The 23715-nt window shown below is 45.0% G+C and overlaps 2 protein-coding genes across 6 annotated transcripts in view; both read right to left on the bottom strand.

The window, feature by feature from the left end:
* Positions 1 to 23715, bottom strand: part of LOC308184762 (vasculin-like) — a 463870-nt gene that overhangs the window by 290204 nt on the left and 149951 nt on the right. The window lies entirely within an intron of this gene.
* The window catches only part of LOC308184759 (E3 ubiquitin-protein ligase RNF38-like), a 267624-nt gene that overhangs the window by 170677 nt on the left and 73232 nt on the right, over positions 1 to 23715 (bottom strand). For all 5 annotated transcript variants that reach the window (XM_080572246.1, XM_080572253.1, XM_080572252.1 and 2 more), the window contains exon 3: positions 17846 to 17916. In XM_080572246.1, coding sequence (XP_080428372.1) covers positions 17846 to 17916 — 71 coding nt within the window. The remainder of the gene's footprint in view (positions 1 to 17845; positions 17917 to 23715) is intronic.

Genomic DNA, 23715 nt, shown 5'->3' with positions numbered 1-23715 from the left:
CATTGGACTAGTTTAATAGTTGCTAATCACAATGCTGATTTTTTGATCTCAGGTCTGCTGTGCCTGTTTTCCAAACTGAGTTATACAGCATATTACTTACTGTATGTGTTCCCTGTCATGCTGCTTATCCTTTCCGGTTTAGGGTTATTATTTTGCTGTACTGTGTAACGCTGGCTTATGATATGATAAAATTGCTGGTCATGAGACTAATTTGGTACTCGTACTCAGCATTGCAGTCAACTCCATACTTTGGAAACCATATCTCAGGAACTATTAACCATTACACCTTTTACCCTTTCTCTTCAGGGAGCCAATCTATGGAGGGGACAGGGGGAGATATTTTTTCCCACTTGTTCGCTCTCCTTTTCTCCTTCACCCCCATCTTCTTCTCCAGGCTAGTTACAATAGCTCTTCAAAACTTTGAATATCCTGGGGATGGTCAGACCAGCATGTTCTTATTGTTATCCCTCCTGAATGCGCTTCAGGTTTTGTTTAAGGTTAAACAACTACTTAGGAATGCCTTCCAGAGATGTGTCCTGAGGCAGGATAGTTATGAGTGGCAGGGAGTGTGGGAGGATATGGGCAGGCATCTAGAGCAGTGGGCACCCCCAGTGCTTTGGAAATTCACCCCTGAACAACTGCAAAATCCTAAGAAACTGGTAGAATGCTTGAAAAAGGTGTGTCATCACCCTGGCAATGACAAGGAGACACAAATCAGTGCAACGTGCTGGGGCTTGTCCTATGCTTACCAAGCTGCAATCGACGAACCCCAGTGAAAGGCTGTTGTGGTTTAACTCGGCTGGCAGCTAAACACCACACAGCCGTTCGCTCACCCTCCCCCCTCCCTCTCTGGGCTGGGGGAGAGAAACGGGAAAGTGAAGCCGGTGAGTTGAGATAAAGACAGTTTATTAAGACAGGAATATAATAATAACAATAATAGTAATAATAGAGATAATGATAATAGTATTAATAATAATAATGTGTAAGAAAACAAGTGATGCACAATGCAATTGCTCACCACCCGCTGACCGATGCCCAGCCTATCCCCGAGCAGCCGGCCCCCCACCCCGGCCAGCCACCCCTATATATTGTTTAGCATGACGTCAGATGGTATGGAATACCCCTTTGGCCAGTTTGGGTCAGCTGTCCTGGGTCTGTCCCCTCCCAGCTCCTGCTGCACCCCCAGCCTGCTCGCTGGCAGGACAGAGCGAGAAGCTGAAAAGTCCTTGGCCTGGTGTAAACACTGCTCTGCAACAATTAAAACATCAGCATGTCATCAGCGCTCTTCTCATCCTAATCCAAAACATAGCACCCTACCAGCTACTAGGAGGAAAAATTAACTCTGTCCTAACTGGAACCAGGACAGATATCCACCCCTTATTCCATACCATTTATGTCATGCTCAGGTTACACTCTGTCCAATACATTCTAATTAATCACCATTTTCATCTATGATATATAGCAATCATGGTAGTGATGACATACAGTATTATATAATAATTAACATACTACAATTCAACTCATGGGCTATTCTCACCCAGTATCAAATCCCCTTGAGGTACACACCGGACCTCCCCATTCTTTTGCATTACCCACCAAGTGCATCCAGGTCCCTGAGCAAAAGCAATTCCACGAAGGGGTTTGCCTTTTCCTGATGCAGGAGTAGCCCAGACTGTCTTCCCCAGCATGTTTCTTACGTGCACTACAGGAACTTTATCCCCTTCTATAGTGCGTAACAGGTTTGATTGGGCAGGTCCAGCTCGGTTGGCAGATCCCCTAGTATTGACTAACCAGGTGGCCTTTGCCAAGTGTGTATCCCAATTTCTGAATGTCCCAGCACCCATTGCTTTCAGTGTAGTCTTCAACAGTCCATTGTATCGTTCAACTTTTCCAGAGGCTGGTGCATGATAGGGGATGTGATACACCCACTCAATACCATGTTCTTTGGCCCAAGTGTCTATAAGGTTGTTTCGGAAATGAGTCCCGTTGTCTGACTCAATTCTCTCTGGGGTGCCATGTCGCCATAGGACTTGCTTTTCAAGGCCCAGGATAGTGTTCCGGGCGGTGGCATGGGGCACAGGATATGTTTCCAGCCATCCGGTGGTTGCTTCCACCATTGTAAGTACGTGGCGCTTTCCGCTGCGGGTTTGAGGGAGTGTGATGTAATCAATCTGCCAGGCCTCTCCATATTTATATTTCAGCCATCCTCCTCCATACCAAAGAGGCTTTGACCGTTTGGCTTGCTTGATTGCAGCACATGTTTCACAGTCATGAATAACCTGTGCTATAGTGTCCATGGTCAGGTCCACCCCTCGATCACGAGCCCATCTGTATGTTGCATCCCTGCCTTGGTGGCCTGAGGTGTCATGGGCCCATCGAGCTATAAATAATTCACCTTTATGTTGCCAGTCCAGGTTCACCTGAGCCACTTCAATCTTAGCAGCCTGATCCACCTGCTGGTTGTTTTGATGTTCTTCAGTAGCCCGATTCTTGGGCACATGAGCATCTACATGGCGTACCTTTACAACCAGGTTCTCTACCCGGGCAGCAATATCTTGCCACAATGCCGCACCCCGGATGGGCTTGCCCCTGCGCTGCCAGTTGTTCTGCTTCCATTGCTGTAACCACCCCCACAGGGCATTTGCTACCATCCATGAATCAGTATAGAGATAGAGAACTGGCCACTTTTCTCGTTCAGCAATATCTAAAGCCAGCTGGATGGCTTTCACTTCTGCAAACTGACTCGATTCACCTTCTCCCTCAGCAGCTTCTGCAACTCGTCGTGTAGGACTCCATACAGCAGCTTTCCATCTCCTATGCTTTCCCACAATACGACAGGACCCATCAGTGAACAAGGCATATTGCTTCTCATTTTCCGGTAGCTTGTTGTACAGTGGGGCTTCTTCAGCACGGACCACCTCCTCCTCTGATGATATCCCAAAGTATTTGCCTTCTGGCCAGTCCACAATCACTTCCAGGATTCCTGGACGACTGGGGTTTCCTATTCGAGCCCGCTGAGTAATCAGTGCAACCCACTTGCTCCATGTAGCATCAGTTGCATGATGTGTAGAGGGGACCCTTCCTTTGAACATCCAGCCTAGTACCAGCAGTCGGGGTGCCAGGAGGAGCTGCGCTTCAGTACCGACCACTTCCGAAGCAGATCGAACTCCTTCATATGCTGCCAATATCTCCTTTTCGGTTGGAGTATAGCGGGCCTCAGATCCTCTGTATCCCCGACTCCAAAACCCCAGGGGTCGACCTCGAGTTTCCCCAGGTTCTTTCTGCCAGAGGCTCCAGGTGGGACCATTCTCCTCGGCTGCGGTGTAGAGCACATTCTTTACATCTGGTCCTGTTCGGACTGGCCCGAGGGCTACTGCATGAACTATTTCCTGCTTAATTTGTTCAAAGGCTTGTCGTTGCCCAGGGCCCCATTCAAAAGCATTCTTCTTACGGGTTACTTGGTAGAGCGGGTTTACAATCAGACTGTAATTTGGAATATGCATTCTCCAAAACCCCACGACACCTAGGAAAGTTTGTGTTTCTTTTTTGCTAGTTGGTGGAGACATAGCTGTTATTTTGTTGATCACATCCATTGGGATTTGACGACGTCCATCTTGCCATTTTATTCCTAAAAACTGGATCTCTCGTGCAGGTCCTTTAACTTTATTCTGTTTTATGGCAAAACCAGCCTTCAGAAGGATTTGGACTAATTTCTTCCCTTTCTCGAAAACTTCTTCTGCAGTGTCACCCCACACAGTGATGTCATCGATGTACTGCAGGTGTTCAGGAGCTTCCCCCTGCTCCAGCGCAGACTGGATCAGTCCATGGCAAATGGTAGGGCTGTGTTTCCACCCCTGGGGCAGCCGATTCCAAGTATATTGGACTCCCCTCCAAGTGAAAGCAAACTGTGGCCTGCACTGTGCTGCTAGAGGGATGGAGAAAAATGCATTAGCGATATCAACTGTGGCATACCACTTGGCTGCCTTTGATTCCAGTTCATACTGGAGTTCCAGCATGTCCGGCACTGCAGCACTCAGTGGTGGCGTGACTTCGTTCAGGCCACGATAGTCCACTGTTAGTCTCCACTCACCATTAGACTTTCGCACTGGCCATATGGGACTATTAAAAGGTGAATGAGTCTTGCTGATCACTCCTTGGCTCTCCAGTTGACGAATTAGCTTATGGATGGGACTCAGGGAGTCTCGGTTGGTGCGATATTGCCGCCGGTGCACCGTTGTGGTAGCAACTGGCACCTGCTGTTCTTCGACCCTCATCAACCCCACAACAGAAGGGTCCTCTGAGAGTCCAGGCAAGGTAGACAACTGTTTAATGTCCTCTGTCTCCAAGGCAGCTATGCCAAAAGCCCAGCGGAACCCTTTTGGGTCCTTGAAATATCCTCTTCTAAGATAGTCTATGCCAAGGATGCACGGAGCATCCGGGCCAGTCACAATACGGTGCTTTTGCCACTCCTTACCAGTTAGACTCACTTCAGCCTCCAATACAGTTAACTGCTGGGATCCCCCCGTCACACCATAAATACAGATGGGCTCTGGCCCTTTATAGCTTGATGGCATTAGAGTACATTGTGCACCGGTGTCTACCAAAGCCTTATACTTCTGTGCGTCTGACGTGCCAGGCCATCGAATCCACACAGTCCTATAAACTCGATTGTCCCTTTCCTCCCCCTGGCTGGAGGCAGGGCCCCTCTAGTCCTGGTCAGAATCTTCGTTTCTGTGTTTAAAGGACTGCCTGCTGGAAGTTGGAGCAGCAAACTTTTCAGAGAACCCCTTTTTCCCAGTTGTTTTCCTTTGCAATTCACGTACCCGTGCCTCTAGGGTCGCAGTAGATTTTCCATCCCATTTTCTCATGTCCTCTCCATGGTCACGTAGGTAAAACCACAGGGTGGCACGGTGTGTGTGCCCACCATATTGTCTTCCTTGCATAGATGAACGTTTACCCCTAATAGCTGAGACACTGGTTTGTACAGGTGGGGAGGAAAATAATCTTTCTTCAAGTTGGTGGATCTTTTCAGAAAGTTTCTCCAAAGTATTCTCTTTTAGCTGGTGGACACTGGTTCGTTCAGGTGGAGGGGAAGATAAATTCTCTTTAAGTTGGTGGACCTCTTCAGAGAGTTTCTCCACAGCCGAGACACAGGCCTGTAGGGAAGAGGAGAGATTTCCTTCATACTGCCGGAGTATTTTAGTCACTTCGTTCACTGGGGGATTCTCCTCCGCTTTCCAGGTTAGTATTGCCAATGAGCTGGCATATGATGATGGTGCACTCCGTACAAACTTCCGCCACATGGGTCGTGTACACCAGACTTCATCTGGATCTGTGGATGTTTGTGCGTCGTCTAGGTCCTTATATATTACTTCCCGTATGGCCAATTCCCTCAGGTACTGAATTCCCTTCTCCATGGTGGTCCATTTGCCTGGTAGACATACAAGTTCTTCCTTGAAGGGATACCTTTCCTGCACAGCTGACAGGAGACGCCTCCAGAGGCTGCGAGATCGTGCTCCATCTCCAATTGCTTTGTCAATACATGCGTCCCTAGCAAGGGATCCCAGCCGCCTGGCTTCCCTGCCCTCTAATTCCACACAATTGGCTCCCGTGTCCCAGCACCGGAGCAGCCAGGTGACAAGCTGCTCGCCTATACAGCGACCAAAATCTTTTCGCACATCTCGTAGCTCACGCTGGTATAGAGGCCGGGTAGTTACTGTTGATTTTTCGACATCCTCATCCTCATCTTCAGTCTCCTGCACCTTTGATGGCCCAGCCTCGTCTTCACTATGCCCAGACTTAGCAGAAGACTGTCTGCGTTCTAAACGACCTGAGTCTCTACACCATTTTTTCACCTTGTCTACAGGGGCAACTTGCACTGCTACAGCTCGTTTCTCTGATCCAGCCACAGGGTCTGCCACAGGGGTTGGAATACCCTCTGCGGGGTCAACTTGCACTGCTACAGCTCGTTTCTCTGACCCAGCCACAGGAGTGGGAGCAGCTGCAGGAGCTGGAGCGGCTGCAGGAGCTGGAGCTGGAGCGGCTGCAGGAGCTGGAGCTGGAGCGGCTGCAGGAGCTGGAGCGGCTGCAGGAGCTGGAGCTGGAGCGGCTGCAGGAGCTGGAGTGGCTGCAGGAGCTGGAGCTGGAGCGGCTGCAGGAGCGGGAGCTAGGTTGCTAGTAGCATCAATTGCAGCTCGATAGGCACAAGCCAGACCCCAGCACGCTACAGTGATTTGTGTCACTTTGGAACTGCCAGAGTCATGACACCTTTTTTTCAAGCATTCTGCCAGCTTTTTAGGATTTTGCAGTTGTTCAGGGGTGAATGTCCAAAACACTGGAGGTGACCACTGCTCTAGAAACCTGCCCATATCCTCCCACACTCCCTGCCACTCGCAACTATCCCGCATCAAGACAGATCTCCGGATGAGATTCCTAAGTAGTTGTTTAACCCTCCACAAAATCTGAAGCGCATTCAGGAGACATAACAACAAGAGCAGGCTGGTCTGAGTATCCCAAGGATATTCAACATCTCGGAGAACCACCGTAACTAGCTCGGGGGATAAGAGGGTGGTGGTGAAAGGGAGAGTGAACAGGTAGGGAAAAATATCTTCCCCTGTCCCCTTCACAGATTGGCTCCCTAACGAAAAAAGGCAATAGGTGTAATTGCTTATAGTTTCCGAGATATGGTTTCCAAAGTATAGAGTCGACGTCAGTGCTGAGTACAAATACCAGGTTAGAGTCATGACCAGATATTTCATCATTTCATAAGCCATTGTTACACCACACAGTAACATAACAATCTTAAACCAGGGCCTGGGAAGGATAAACAGTGCAACAGGGAGCACATACAGAAAGTAACGCGCCATAAAACTCAATTTGGAAAACAGGCACAGCAGACTGGAGATTAAGGCAATCCACATCGTGACTAGCAACTATTAAGAAGGTCCAATACTTATACCAATTTTAGTTTAACACACTCTGGTCAAATTTGTCGATATCTCAACCCTTCGTGCCCCATGTTGGGCGCCAAAAGGACTGTTGTGGTTTAACCCGGCTGGCAGCTAAACACCACAATAATAACAATAATAATAATAGTGATAATGATAATAGTATTAATAATCATAATGTGTACGAAACAGGTGATGCACAATGCAATTGCTCACCACCCGCTGACCGATGCCCAGCCTATCCCCGAGCAGCCGGCCCCCCACCCCGGCCAGCCACCCCTATATATTGTTTAGCATGACGTCAGATGGGATGGAATACCCCTTTGGCCAGTTTGGGTCAGCTGTCCTGGGTCTGTCCCCTCCCAGCTCCTGCTGCACCCCCAGCCTGCTCGCTGGCAGGACAGAGCGAGAAGCCGAAAAGTCCTTGGCCTGGTGTAAACACTGCTCTGCAACAATTAAAACATCAGCATGTTATCAGCGCTCTTCTCATCCTAATCCAAAACATAGCACCTTACCAGCTACTATGAGGAAAAATTAACTCTGTCCTAACTGGAACCAGGACACAGGCCATGTGGCCACTCCAAGCCCTATGACGGACCCCAAGGCTGAGCCAGGGAAACAGACTACCAGTGTCAGTTGCACCCATATCCAAGATGAAACAATGGATGAGAAAGTCAGGTCATTTATAAAGCAGAGGATCTCCTACTGAGACTAGGGATGAAGAAGAAGATGAGGCAGGCTACTCCAAAGTGGCTGGGCCATCAGAGGAACAGGAAGATGAAGATGATGCTCATAAGAGCATCAATGACTACCCGATGCCTATCCCAGCGTGAGCTATGAGATATGTGAAAATATTTTGGTCATTGTCCAGGTGAGCACCTTGTCACCTGGCTGCTCCGGTGCTGGGACACCGGAGCCAATAATCTGGAATTAGAGGGTAGGGAAGCCAGGGAGCTGGGATCCTTTGCTAGGGACGCAGGCATTGACAAAGGAATTGGAAAAGGAGCACAAGTGTTCACCGTCTGGAGGGTGAGGGACAGAGGATCTGATCAGAGCTAGCAACTCTTTAAGGATAATTTACTTAGAGTGCAAGAGCTCTCTATTCCCATATGCAATAAATCAAGCAAGGAATGTAGCAAACCGGCATGGTTGAATAAAGATCTGCTTGTCAAACTTAGGCAAAAGAAGGAAATGCACAGATGGTGGAAACAGGGCCATGTGCCCTAGGAAGAGTACAGAAACCCTGTCCAGATGTGCAGGGATGGGATCAGGAAAGCCAAGTCATTGACAGAACTAAACTTGGCAAGGAATGCAAAGAACAAGAAGGGGTTCTTCAGGTACGTTGGCCGCAAAAGAAAGACTAGGGAGAGTGTAGTGCCTCTGACAAATGAAGACAGAGAACTGGTAACAACAGACGTGGAGAAGGCTGAGGTACTTAATTTCTTTGCCTCGGTATTCACTAGTGGTCAGGCTTCCCACATCTCTTGAGTCCCCAAACCTCTAAGTGGGGGCTTGGGGAGCAGAGTGTGGTGGTTTTACTTGGGTGGGCAGCCGAGCTCCACCACAACCACTCTCTCACTCCCCCTCCTCAAAGGGAAAGGGGGAGAAAATACGATGCAAAGGGCTCAAGGGTTGAGATAAGGACAGGGAGATCACACTATTTATCATGACGGGCAAAACAGACTCAGCACAGGGAGACAGTAAGATTTATTGCCTATTACTAACAAGCTAGAGAAGTGAGATACAAAGGAAAGAAACCAAGAACACCTCCCCCCATCCACCCTCTTCCACCTCCTCCCCCCCCGAGCAGTGCAGGTGAATGGGGATTATGGTCAGTCTATAGCACTTCCTCTCCACCCCTCCTTCACAGTCACTCTCTTCCCCTGCTTCCACATGGGGTCCCTCCCACGGGATGCAGTCCTTCCCAAACTGATCTGGCGTGGGCTTCCCACAGGCAGCAGCTCTTCAAGGACTGTTCCAGATATGGGTCCGTACCACAGGGTCCATCCCTCAGGAGCACACTGCTCCAACCTGGGTCCCCCACGGGCAGCAGCTCCTGCCAGGTCACCTGCTCCTACGTGGTCTCCTCTCCACGGGCTACAGATCCGGCCCGGAATCTGCTCCTGTGGGGGTCTGCCACAGGCCACAGCCTCTGTCGGTGCAAGTCCACCTGCTCCACCCTGGTCTCCTCCACGGGCTGCAGTGTGGAACCCTACTCCACCGTGGTACTCCATGGGCTGCAGGGGGACAGCCTGCTTCACCATGGTCCTCACCACAGGCCACAGGGGACTTCTGCTCTGGCGCCTGGAGCACCTCTCCCCGTCCTTCTTCACTGACCTTGGCGCCTGCAGGGCTGTTTCTCACTCGTCTCACTCTCCCAGGTGCTGTGTAACAGCGTTTTTTTTTTGTTTGTTTGTTTTGTTTTGTTTTTTCCTTTCTTAAATATGTTCTCACAGAGGCGCAAACAACATCGCTTATTGGCTCGGCTCTGGTCAGCATCAGGGCCCTTACCTAACATGGGGCAGCTTCTAAATTCTTCTCACAGAAGCCACCCCTATGGCCTCCTGCTACCAAAACCTTGCCATGTAAACCCACTACACAGAGTCCCTTCTACTCTAAATGAAGAGCAAGTTCAGGACCTCCTGACACAACAACTACAAGTCTATGGGGCCCGATGACTCGCATCCCAGGGTCCTGAGGGAATTAACTGATGTAGTCGCCAAGCCACTCTCCATCATTTGAAAAATCATGGCAGTCAGGCAAAGACCCCAGAGACTGGAAAAAAGGAAATATCACTCCTTTTTTTAAAAAGGGTAGAAAGGAGGACCCGGGGAACTACAGATCAGTGAGCCTCACCTCTGTGCATGGCAAGATCATGAAAAAGATCCTCCTGGAAGCAATGTCAAGGCACATGCAAGAAAAGGAGGTGATCCAGGACAGCCAGCATGGCTTCACCAAGGGCAAATCGTACCTGACCGGTCTAGTGGCCTTCTGTGATGGATTGCCTGCATCAGTCTACAAGGGAAGACTGACCGATGCCATCTACTTGGACTTCTGGAAGGCCTTTTGACACAGCCCCACACGAAATCCTGATTTCTAAATTGGAAAGATATGGATTTGAAGGGTAGACCATCTGGTGGATAAGGAATTGGCTCAGTGGCCACACCCAGAGAGTAGTGGTCAGTGGTTCTATGTCCAGGTGGAGGCCAGTGATGAGCGGTGTCCCTCAGGGGTCTGTCCTGGGACGGGTGCTTTTCAACATCTACATCATTGACATAAACAATGGGATTGAGTGCACCCTCAGCAGGTTTGCAGATGACACCAAGACGAGTGGTGCAGTAGATACAACAGAAGGAAGGGAAGCCATCCAAAGCGACCTGGACAAGCTTGAGAAGTGGGCCCACCTGAATCTAATGAGGTTCAACAAGTCCAAGTGCAAGCTGCTGCACCTGGGTCGGGGCAATCCCAGATATAAGTACAACAGACTGGGAGAAGAACTCATTGAGAGCAGCCCTGCTGAGAGGGACTTGGGGGATTCTGGTGGACAAAAAGCTCGACATGAGCCAGGAATGTGCACTTGCAGCCCAGAAGGCCAACTGCATCCTGGGCTGCATCAACAGAGGTGTGACCAGCAGCTTGAGGGAGGTGAATGTCCCCCTCTACTCTGCCCTTGTGAGGCCCGACTTGGAGTACTGCATCCACGTCTGGAGCCCCCAGCACAAGAAAGATGTGGACCTCTTAGAGTGAGTCCAGAGGAAGGCTACAAAGATCATCAGAGGGCTGGAGCACCTCTCCTATGAAGAAAGGCTGAGAGAGCTGTGGCTGTTCAGTCTGGAGAAGAGAAGGCTCCAGGGAGACCTCATTGAAACCTTTCAGTACATAAAGGGGTCTTATAAAAAAGATGGAGAGTGACTCTTTGCTCAGGTGGATAATGATAGGACAAGGGGGAATGGTCTTAAACTAAAAGAGTATAGATTTAGACTAGTCATTAGGAGGAAATTCTTCACTGTAAAGGTAGTGAGGCACTGGAACAGGTTTTCCAGAGGTTGTGTATGCCCCATCCCTGGAGGTGTTCAAGGCCAGGCTGGATGGGGCCTTGGCCAACCTGATCTAGCGGGTGGCATCCCTGTCTACGGCAGGGGGGTTGGAGTTAGATGATCTTTAAGGTCCCTTCCAACCCGTGCCATTCTATGAGTCTATGAATATGAAAGGAAAAGCCATCACAGCATCATTCCTCTGTAATCTACAGAATGCAGTGGAGTCTGACACTGTCTCACTCACCTGTTGAGGTCTAAGGTGAGAGGGACTGAACAACCTGATTCCTAAACAAATTGGCAAAATACCTGAATTCTGGAAATTTACTGACCAAAAGACAATGGCCTCACAATACTATAAATAGCAATTCCAAGCAAGAACTCTTTGAGCTCTCCAGGGACCACAGCAGGCTGCACTCTTGATCTCCCCTTCCCGTGAGCTGGAATGCCTCTCAGGGTACCCCTGAGGAGATGTGCATCTCAGGGCTGACTCCTCAAGGAACAAGCTTGTCTGAGGATAAAAGCCAAGGGAAAGTAGGCTGAGTAATTCACTCTAAAGGGGTAGGGGGTATTTTGGAAGCATGTGTCTGGATTTAGACACCCACCAGGGCCCTACAGTAAGTCTCGGGTGAACCTTGACATTCATGAATCTTTAACTAAGTTGCTGTTAATATTGTAGCAAATTCCTTTTGATCATTGTGTTAATTGACTGATACTTAGATACAGATTAAATGCTGTTAAAATCATATAATCTAACCTTGTTATTTGCTATAAAGGTATATAATAAATCCTTAATTGCTGCTACGTAAGAGTTGTGTAAATCTAATTCCACGACAGTAGTTTTCCTTGTAGCAATGATTTCAGTTTTGCTAACCTATGAACCAAGGCCCTAGAATTATCAGTACCAGCAGCCCGTTTATGCCCTCCTTGACTGCCACACCTCTGTACCCAATAATAATCCCAGTCTTTCAGCTCTGAAATACCCCTTTTGCTCTTACTGCTCCCCTTTCTCCTGCAGTAGCTGTGGTGTCTAAGATATAATCCTTCCAAACATTAATATGTACAAAGTTATAGGGAAGATTTCCAAGAACAGTGACAAAGCACAAAGGACTTTTAACATCATCATCAAACAAAACACAAGAAAATATTAAGAAGTGTTAGTGCAAGCATATGCAACACTGAACCACTGCAGCTAAAATATTACTTTGATTCTATAACCTTAAGATGAGGAAGAGGCAAATCTGAGCATTTTACACATTCTGTATATTTCATGCTAAGCATTATACTTCATTAATCAGTATCATATAAACGTTTAATTTAGGGGAAGAATCTGTCCCTTATTTAGTGCCTTATCTAGCAGTTCTTAGTGCCAGCAATGGTCCCATGGTGCTTTATTTTTTACATTACTATTGGATGGTCAGTTTGTTTTTATTTGCATAGTAACTAAGAAAATAGATTGCTGGATGAAGTCTCTGAAAAAGAGACCTCCAAAAAAAAGTTACAAGTTTCATCTTTGGAGGTTTGTTTACATATAAGAACAGTGAGAAATTAAGTGAGCATGCAATCAGTTAACTGATTGCCCAGTCTTGCCCAAGACTGGGAGAAGGTCTAACCATGTACGATGTAGAAATACTTAGATCACCATAACCCATTGATTTCAGAAGTTTAAAATCTGAATTTTGGGCAAGTAAATATAGCATGACAAGTTGCATTATGCAGTACTTTCTGCTGTAAAACAGTCTCAGAAAAAAAAAAAGTGACCTCCAATCAGATTGTTCTTGCAGTAATCTAAAGACAGCTGGCAATCAGAGAGACTACATGTGTCTTTTCAAGTTGAGGAAGCGTCTTTTTATGGAATTATGCCACTTTTGAAATAAAGAGAAATAGGAGGAAAAACATTTAAAGAAAATAAACTGAATATGGTTGAAAGGCACTGAAAGATAATATATCTCTCTACCTTTAATAGGAAGCCATTATTGGTGTTTAAAGCAAAGTAATATTTCAAACAATGGCATTTTCTTTTTAAAAAATACTTTTCCCTAAATACAGAACTTCAAGAAGATTCTTATCAATTTTTGTCATTTCTTTAACAATTTCAGCCTCACTTTATATTATTATTATATTAATTTAAAAATAATTGAGATTAAATATAAATGGCCTATTACACATCAAAGAAAAATTGAAAAAAATTACAAGTATAAAAAAGGGTCCATCTGATTCATGCATTCATACTTGAAAGTTCCCACCTCCAAAACAGCAATTTAAGACTTGTTTATAATCATTCTACAATACAATGTACAATGAAAAACTACATATGTATGAAATACTACATCTTTTTAAGGGATAAGTTGCAAAATGTTGTTTTTTGATGATGGAGAGTTAATCAGATTCTCTGTATTACCAATAACTGTTTTTTAATGCCATAAGGCCATGCAATGAAGAAATCCTAGTTTTTCTTGCTGATCTCACTGAACATGAATTCAAGATTCTTGCGTGTTGAATTGGTGTGGAATTCCTTATTCACATAGACACACATGGAGTGTTGGAAGAAAGGGGTAGGAGATTGTTATTATACCCTAGTATTGTAACCTACTGCTTTTAGAAAGCAGTATTATAGCTCAAGTTTGGTAGAATTATGTATGTTCTTGAGAAGAAACAATCATTTTACTGGGGGAATCATCAGATTATCCTATAATGTGAGAAACGGTTTCACATTTTCTCATAGAAAAATCAAAGATACTACTAACATAAAACTGACATTGAGGTAGATGTGGTTCAAGCCAGCAGGCAGCTAAGCACCACACAGCTGTTTGCTCATTCCCCCACAGTGGCATGGGGGAGAGAATCAGACAAAAGGAAAAACATGTGGGTTGAGATAAAGAGAGTTTAATAGGACAGAAAAGGAAGGAAAAATAATGATAATTATTATGATAAAGTAACATACAAAACAAGTGATACACAATGCAATTGCTCACCACTTGCTGACCGATGCCCACCCCATCCCCAAGCAGCGGTCCCCCAACCCTGGCCAGCCTCCCCATATTAATTGTTCAGCATGATGTCATATAGTATGGAATATCCCTTTGGCCAGTTTGTGCCAGCTGTCCTGGTTCTGTCCCCTCCCAGCTTCTTGTGCACCCCCAGCATCCTTGCTGGCAGGGCAGTATGAGAAGCCGTAAACTCCTTGACTCTATGTAAGCCCTGCTCTGCAACAACTAAAATATCAGTGTGTTATCAACATTATATTCTTCCTAAATCCAAAACACAGCACCATACCAGCTACTAGGAATAAAATTAACTCTATCCCAGCCTAAACTAGTACAGGAGAAAAATAATATATCTCCGCAGTGCTTCCAAAATGCATTTTTCCTGTGTTTTGGACGATTTTTACTTTTATCTGCTTTTACAACTTAGATACAGAATCAATACCAATAAGAAAGATGGATTTTCCTCTCCTGCCTTCCAACAAATGTGGAAAACAAATAAGTTCTAGTTCTTTTGTTCTATCAGTTTGGAGGCAGATCATATGCTACGCAACACCAAAAAAAAAAAAAAAGTTTGCAGTCTTCTGTAATTTAAACCTGCTATGGTCTGCCCCCTCCAAAAGTTTTATGACACACCAAAAATGGAATTTTCAAATGAAATTAAAACAGTTTTACTTGCCCATATATTATTATCTTCCCTGAATTTTGTCTTAACCCAACTTCTAATAAAAAGCTGATCTTCACCATAATAGCAGAAAGGTAGGAGAGTTAAAAAGGAAGGAAATTGGAATATGGAGGTTGGTATATTAGTGTAACTCTGAAAGGAAATTATCATTGCCTGATCCTCTTCCCCAAGAATCCACATGAAACATAGCTCACAAGGAACAACAACAACAAAAAATTATGAATAAACAACTTGTAAAAAGAACTAAAGAATCTTATTGCAGAGTAGTGTTTACATAGAGTCAAGGACTTTTTTGCTTCTCACACTGCCCTGCCAGCAAGGAGGCTGGGGGTACACAAGAAGCTGGGAGGGAACACAGCCAGAACAGCTGACCCAGACTGACCAAATAGATATTCCATACCATGTGACATCATGCTCAGCAATAAAAGCTGGGGTAAAGAAGGAGGAAGGGGAGGACATTCAGAGTGATGGCATTTGTCTTCCAAAGAAACCATTACGTGTGATGAGCCCTGCTTTCCTGGAAGTGGCTGAACACCTGCCTGCTGATGGGAAGTAGAGAATGAATTCCTTGTTTTGCTTTGCTTGTGCACACAAGCTTTTGCTTTACCTAGTAAACTGTCTTTATCTCAACGCATGTTTTCTTACGCTTTCACCTTTCCAATTCTCTCCCCCATTGCATCTGGGGAGAGTGTGTGAGCAGCTGTGTTGTACTTAGCTGCTTGCTGTGATTAAACCACAACACTAGTTGATAAAGGAACCCCCCTCCAAGGCAGTCCATGCTTCATGTTAATAAAATAATCAATAGATTGACAGGAACTCCAGAGGCAATTCCTGCTTTGCACAGATAAAATAGCTGACTAATTGATATATGCTATTTGTATGTTTAGATATGTTTATTATTTGATAAGACAATAGTTAAGATGTACATAGTTAAGATAGTTAAGTTTAACTACTCAATAGAAACTGATCATACATATGCTAGAGTTGTCTTGTAGGACCAGGAGCCAGCTAGATTATGACAATTTACAGAACAGTTAGGGGAGTCTCATCTGAACCACTACAAGGACCCTTGCAACTGAGACTCCTGTCAACATCCAGACAGCAACTGGATATCCTATTTGAGAGATTCCCCGAATTAGCATTACCCTATGCAGAAGATGGCAATAAATCAATTTCTTTAAGTAACACAGTGTGAATATGCAACAGCACCCAGTGACTGTATAACTGAATCCTGACCACACAATCTTCAACTCTTTTATCTCTTTTAACTCTTTTCTCTCTTCCACATTTCCACAATCTGTTCCACACTTCTAAAGTATCACCTAGAAGTGACTTTCAACCCTGTTGAGTGTCCAAGGACAGAAAAGGCTGCCTATTGTCCATTACAGAAGGCAAAGGTATAACATATCTAAGTTTCCTTGAAAATGGATCCAACACCATAGAAAAAGAAAACAATTAAAAGTAATTAGGCTATTTTTTCCTCCTTGTTTAGTTAGAAAGAAGCTTTTCAGACCTTGGAAACACCATAAGGGAAAGTAACTGTCTTACTCTACCACAGTGTATGAGTGCTGGGGCCCAGAGCGCACCAACAGACTCTGCAACCTCTTTCCTGCTCCCCATCAAGGAGCTGGCTGCCTGCTCAAGGCCAGCTCTGATAAAGCACAGTTGTGTAACCTGGGATCAGACTGCTAAGAAAGAGCTGGGAAAAGCCTTGGTGCAGGGGCTAGCCCCTCCACTCAGGAGCTGCATTTAAGTTCAGGCCCTTGGACCTTGTCCTTACCTGAGCTACACTGTAGGTATATTATGTACGTTTGTACCTGGCCGTGTACCTTTTTGATCCTGTCCTTGCCTTGCTGACTTGATTTCCTAGCTTGACCTTAGACCTGCCTCATCACTATGGGCTTGCCTATCATTGGATTGTAGCTAACCCTGGTCACCGTCACTAGACCTGCTCTGCTCTCCTTGTTCAGATGCTGTGAGACTGCACCCTTTTTGGTGAATCCACTGCCCTGTCTGCCTTGCTGTCACCCTCAGCACCCAGTTCGCATGCTCTTATGGAACAGCCATTCCTTTAATTCAATGTGAAGCTTTAAACATTTTTTACCAAGTTAAAGCTAGCATATTTGTCCAATATTTTATTTGTGAGATAATTTGTAAGACCTTAAACCTGGGACATACTTCCAAATTATGAAAAAAGACAGTCATTCTGAAAAGGAACTTGGCTTTAGAATGAGATGAAAATGCTACAAACAAACTGATTCTTAAGTTACCCCACCAATTCAAAATACAAGTATTTTTGTGGTTATCAGAGCCCTGACAGGCAGCTAGCATTCTGACTTCTAAGAAAGATTAATTAAATTTGACTAATACATGCCCTTTCCCAGGGTCAAGGCAACAAGAAAGCTTATTATACAGCATCAAACTTGAAAATAATGTAATGCATGTTACATATTGGACTAATGTTAAGCAATTTGCATTATTAATGAGAGGTACTTTTACAGAAAAAAAAAAAAAAAGAACAGAAACATGAAAGTAAGTCCTGACAATAATTCAACCTGAAAACTTTTCCCTTCTGTATTCCACACATATATTGTTGATTCAAGCCTCACTGAACACTTAACAACAATTCCAATGCACATCTCCACAGACTGAAAGTAAACCAGCGTTTGAGCATGATCCCTTGCTAAAAGGTTAGGAAAAAACTTGCATGGTGCTAGAAAGTATATTTTAAAGGTACAGTAATGAACAATAGGTTCCTGTCTGTAAAACCTGGAGTTCCCATCTCCAAATATAGAAAGAAAAGCCACTGCAAAAAAACTCTCTGCATTGTTAACTATCTCAAACCCCAGAAGTCACAAATGATGGTAGTAAAACATGTTACTGTGTCTAACATATTAACAATGACATTACTACTCTTTGTTACCTGTGAGAGTCAGTATGGTAAACCACAAATATTTAGAATATCAAGGGAATGCAAACAAGAAGAAAAATATGCTACAAGACAAACGTCTCTTTAATCAACTAAAATATTGTCTTGACTACAGTACATATACTTCTTAAAAGACCAGTAAGATTTCAAAGTGTGACACAAAGTTAGCTACTGGGCCTGGAAAACAAACATTATTAGTCGAATAAAAAAAAAAGTGATTCATTAAAAGATGCACCTTGTAAATGGAACATTTATGCAAACCTCACCTTGTCACTGTCATTGCTGCAAATGTGATCTTGATGGATTGACTGGCACTGAAAGGAAGGACCAATGCTACCTACAAGAGAAGCAGGGGGAGAAGGAAGAAAATGGCATTAAAATAAAAAACCCAATTCCTATGAACACTAAAAATAAATATAGACAACTGTTGCAGCCAGAAACAATTTTTACACAGCAGAAATATTTACTTACCAAACATGTCAGACAGCTCATATTTAATCCTGACAATAAGCATGAGAGAGACATTTTTCAATGTGCCAGCAATAACTTCACCCAGATTTTTTTTAGATGTTTAAAGAGAACAAAATTAGCACTGGTTCATCAAGCCAAAATGAAAATATACAGCAAGATACATATGCACAAGTTTAAGTAAAGACTAGGTTATACTGAATCAAAATAATTAGAAGGCAGGAACAGCTTTTGTCCATCATGCAAATGAATACATGTGCAGAGCCTGTATGCTGTGGGAAAAAAAAAAAATTTGTCTCCCTCTTCCCACTGAGCAAAGACCTTAAAATAAAAAAGTAGAAAAAACAGTCTCATTTGTTGTGCTGGATCTGGCTGGGATGGAGTTAACTTTCCCTGCAGCAGCCCGTACAGTGCTGTGCTCTGCACTTGTAGCTAGAACAGCACTGGTATCACACCAGTGTTCTGTCTGCTGCTGCACAATACTGGCACCACATCAGGACTCCCTCCAAGCCCCCAAGAGCCAGCAGGCTGGGGGTGGGCAAGTGATGGGGAGGGGACATCGCCAGGGCAGCTGACCTAAACCGACCAAAGGGATATTCCATGCCATATGATGTCACACTCAGCAATAAAAGGTGGGAAAGGGAAAGGAGAGAGGTGGGCTCTCATTGTGAAAACATCTATCCTCCCAAAAAAACACTACATGTATTGAGGCCCTGCTTCACAGGATGTGGCTGAACATCTCTCATTGATGGGAAGTAGAGAGTAACTGCTTTTCTCTCTGTGCTTCCGCACAGCCTTTGCTTTTTTTTTTTTTTCCCCTCTCCCTTTTCCCTTTAATTAAATCATCCTTATCTCAAACCTTGAGCCCTTTGTGTCGTATTTTCTCCCCCTTCCCCTTTGAGGAGGGGGAGTGAGAGAGTGGCTGTGGTGGAGCTTGGCTGCCCACCCAAGTAAAAACACCTCATTTGTAAAGCTGCATTATTACATGGTTTCCTTGTGGAAGATCTACCTAAAGCTTTTCTCTAACAATTTCTCATTGTTTTTGAAGTTTTTAAATGTGAATATTTTTTTTTGTAATTTCACATACACCATTTTTATACATCTTTGTGGTCCACATTGCTTTGGGCCATAAGAGGGCTAAAGATTTTGTAAGAATGCTTGACAAAATACAAACCAGCCACAGGCAGAAATCATTGTCAGTGCAAAGGCTCCTTAGCCACCTCTCACAATACAGTTATTTGGAAAAAAAATCTTAATGTCATTGCTTATTGCCATTAATACTTCAGTTAATCAAAAATTTATCAGACAAAGTTGCTTTCAATATTTTTTTCTTGCTTTTAAAGTAGAAAGTCAAGAATCATATGTGAGTGTCAGTTAATTGGTGAGTACAATTACTTTGTTGTAAACTTGTTTTGTTCAAGGACATGATCTTCAAAGGAAATTTTTTAGAAAAGTTTTAATCCTTCCCTTCTCAAATGGAAATGTTAATGGAAATATACTATCACTCCTCAAGTATTCCTATAATTGTATCTTAGGAAAGAAAAACAAAATTGCCAAAAAAACACACAAAAAAACAAACAAACAAAACAAGAACCTCCCTGTTAGTTTGAACACCTCCATGATTTCATTACATTGAAATTGCTAATTTGTTACAGACTACTTTATTACTACATAAACATAATAAATGACTATTATACCTAGATAAGTGTTTTACTGATTATTGGTTTGAACTTCCAAAACTGACACCAGTTGCAAACTAACAACTTGACCAAGCTTATTTAAATCTCTTAGCCTTTTTACTCACAAGCAATCTTTGAAGTGAATCTAGATTCCACAGGGTTTTTTATTACTATTATTTTGGTCTATGTGGTAAAGATGACATAAGAATACATGCAAAAAGCTTGAAAGCTTCACTGTTAATTCAAACATTAGTCATTATTTAGCTTCTTATTGTTTCTGTTATTATTTACAGGTGAACAAGTGCTCAGAATACTGGAAATAGCAGAAGGGTTTTTCAACTTTGGGTACAGTAATTTCTGTCAAGGTTAGATTGACAGACACCCAAATAACTATCGGTTGTTTGGCCAGTACAAAGCAAAAGTAGTAGCCTCCATTTACTTCTTAGATAAGATCCATGCATGTTGTAAAACCCACTAAAACAAACCCCTGCCACCTGTGGCAAATTCTATGGAATTTAAGCTATAAATGTGATATAAGGAAGAAATTATAGTTACAATTGTGGTGTAGCTGGTTATCAGGGCTGTGCTTATGTGTTTATCCAGTGAACCTAGTCATCAGTTCCTTTGGTGGTCCAGGAGCTCAAGATAGTGTCTTCTATGTGAGACAATGGACTGACGTGAGACAAGGTGATTGACAATTCCGGCACCTTCACAGAAAAGCATTTGACTAATTGTTACAGGACCTCTGCCACTGGGAATTTCAGATAGTCCAGGAGATTCCACCAAGCAGCCCCTGCTGTGCATAGGCCAATTGATAGGCACTACTTACATGCTTCAATATGTTGATTAATATCCTGAGTGGAGAATCTGGTAGTCCCAGTGACTCCCGGGGACAGCTCCTGCTGTAAAATTGTATGTATATAAGTGTCCTGGTTTCAGCTAGGATAGAGTTAATTTTCCTCCTAGTAGCTGGTAGGGTGCTATGTTTTGGATTAGGATGAGAAGAGCGCTGATAACACGCTGATGTTTTAATTGTTGCAGAGCAGTGCTTACACCAAGCCAAGGACTTTTCGGCTTCTCGCTCTGTCCTGCCAGCGAGCAGGCTGGGGGTGCAGCAGGAGCTGGGAGGGGACAGACCCAGGACAGCTGACCCAAACTGGCCAAAGGGGTATTCCATACCATCTGACGTCATGCTGAACAATATATAGGGGTGGCTAGCCAGGGTGGGGGGCCGGCTGCTCGGGGATAGGTTGGGCATCGGTCAGCGGGTGGTGAGCAATTGCATTGTGCATTACTTGTTTCGTACACATTATTAGTAGTAGTACTGTTATCATTATTATTTTTTTTCTGTCTTAAATTGTCTCTATCTCAACTCACCGGCTTCACTTTCCCGTTTCTCTCCCCCATCCCAGAGAGGGAGGGGGGGAGGGTGAGCGAACGGCTGTGTGGTGCTTAGCTGTAGGTCAGGTTAAACCACAACAATTAGATACTTGTAAATAGTCAGTAGAAACTGTTCCTGCACATGCAGAAATGGTCATGTAGGACAGTCTTTTTTGCACATAGTTAAATGGAAATAACCAATAGCAATGGCTCATACATGCACCGCAGCAGTCATATAGGAAGAGGAGTGCAGTGGGTTTACGTGGCAAGGTTTTGGTAGTGGGGGGCCAAAAAACTCCAGAAGCTGCCCCAGGTTAGATAAGGGCCCCACTGCTGACCAGAGCTGAGCCAATAAGTGATGTTCTTTGCACCTGTTAAAGCATACTTAAGAAAGGGGAAAAAAAAAAAAAACCAACAACTGTTGGGGAACAGCACCTGGGGGAGAGAGAGAGGGGAGTGAGAAACAGCTTTGCAGATACTAAGGTCAGTGAAGCAGGAGTGGGAGGAGGTGCTCCAGGTACAGGAGCTGAAGTCCCTCTGCAGCCTGTGGTGAGGACCATGGTGAAGCAGGCTGTCCCCCTGCAGCCCATGGTGTACCACGGTGGAGTAGGGTTCCACACTGCAGCCTGTGGAGGAGACCAGGGTGGAGCAGGTGGGTCTGATCTGAAGGAGGCTGCGGCCTGTGGCGGACCCCCACAGGAGCAGATTCTGGGCCGGATCTGTAGCCCGTGGAGAGGAGACCACGTAGGAGCAGGTGACCTGGCAGGAGCTGCTGCCCGTGGGGGATCCAGGTTGGAGCAGTGTGCTCCTGAGGGATGGACCCTGTGGTACGAACCCATATCTGGAGCAGTTCTTGAAGAGCTGCTGCCTGTGGGAAGCCCATGCCAGATCAGTTTGGGAAGGACTGCATCCTGTGGGAGGGACCCCATGTGGAAGCAGGGGAAGAGAGTGACTGTGAAGGAGGGGTGGAGAGGAAGTGCTATAGACTGACCATAACCCCCATTCCCCTGTGCTGCTCGGGGGGGGAGGAGGTGGAAGAGGGTGGATGGGGGGAGGTGTTCTTGGTTTCTTTCCTTTGTATCTCACTTCTCTAGCTTGTTAGTAATAGGCAATAAATCTTACTGTCTCCCTGTGCTGAGTCTGTTTTGCCCGTCACGATAAATAGTGTGATCTCCCTGTCCTTATCTCAACTCTTGAGCCCTTTGCATCGTATTTTCTCCCCCTTTCCCTTTGAGGAGGGGGAGTGAGAGAGTGGTTGTGGTGGAGCTCGGCTGCCCACCCAAGTAAAACCACCACAAGGGCCATCTGGATTATAAGAATTCAGTAGAAAAATTGTTCAGGGGCACTCATCTGATCCAGCTGAAGACGTCATTACAAGGAGCTTTACAATGGAGGTTCATGTTCCATCCAAACAGCAAACAGTCAACAAGTTTGAGAGATTTGATTCATGTGGTGGGTTAGCCTTGGACAGCAGCCAGGTGCCAACCAGCTGCTTTTTCATGCTTCCTCCACAAGACAGGATGAAAAAGCTCATGGGTCAAGATAAAGACAGGGAGATGGCTTAGCAATTACTGTCAGGGGCAAAACAGACTCAAATGGGGGAAAAGTAACTTATTTTATTGACAATTAAAAGAGTAGTAGTGAGAAGAAGTGAGGGTAGTGAGAAAAAAAAGACAAAATTAAAATACCTCACTCCACTCTTTTCTCAGGCTCAACTTCACTCCTTCATTCCAGAGTCTTCTATCTACTCTGCTCCCCCAAGCAGCACTGGGGGAATGGTGTATTATGGTCAGTACACAACAGTTCCGCTCTGCAGCTCCTTCTGCCTCACACTTTTCCCGTTCCAGCATGGGTCTTTTCACAGGCTGCAGTCCTTCAGGAAAATCTGCTCCAGTGTGGGTTCTCCACAGGCTGCAGTGTGAATTGAATGTTTGCTCCAGCATGGTCTCTTCCAAAGACTGCGGGGGAATACCTGCTCTGGTGCCTGGGGCACCTTTTCCCCCTCCTTCTTCTCAGACATTGGTGTTGACACTGCTGTATTGCACTCTTTTTTTTCTATCCTCCTCTGCCTGTTTGGTTGTCCTGGTTCCAGTTAGGACAGAGTTAATTTTCCCTCCTAGTAGCTGGTAGGGTGCTATGTTTTGGATTAGGATGAGAAGAGCGCTGATAACATGCTGATGTTTTAATTGTTGCAGAGCAGTGTTTACACCAGGCCAAGGACTTTTCGGCTTCTCGCTCTGTCCTGCCAGCGAGCAGGCTGGGGGTGCAGCAGGAGCTGGGAGGGGACAGACCCAGGACAGCTGACCCAAACTGGCCAAAGGGGTATTCCATACCATCTGACGTCATGCTAAACAATATATAGGGGTGGCTGGCCGGGGTGGGGGGCCGGCTGCTCGGGGATAGGCTGGGCATCGGTCAGCGGGTGGTGAGCAATTGCGTTGTGCATCACTTGTTTTCTTACACATTATTATTGTTAATACTATTATCATTATCACTATTATTATTATTATTGTTATTATTATATTCCTGTCTTAATAAACTGTCTTTATCTCAACTCACCGGCTTCACTTTCCCGTTTCTCTCCCCCATCCCAGAGAGGGAGGGGGGAG

The sequence above is a fragment of the Anser brachyrhynchus genome (genome assembly GCF_964034855.1).
Source record: "Anser brachyrhynchus genome assembly, chromosome: W".
Taxonomy (NCBI): domain Eukaryota; kingdom Metazoa; phylum Chordata; class Aves; order Anseriformes; family Anatidae; genus Anser; species Anser brachyrhynchus.
This window is presented reverse-complemented; position numbering and strand designations above follow the sequence as displayed.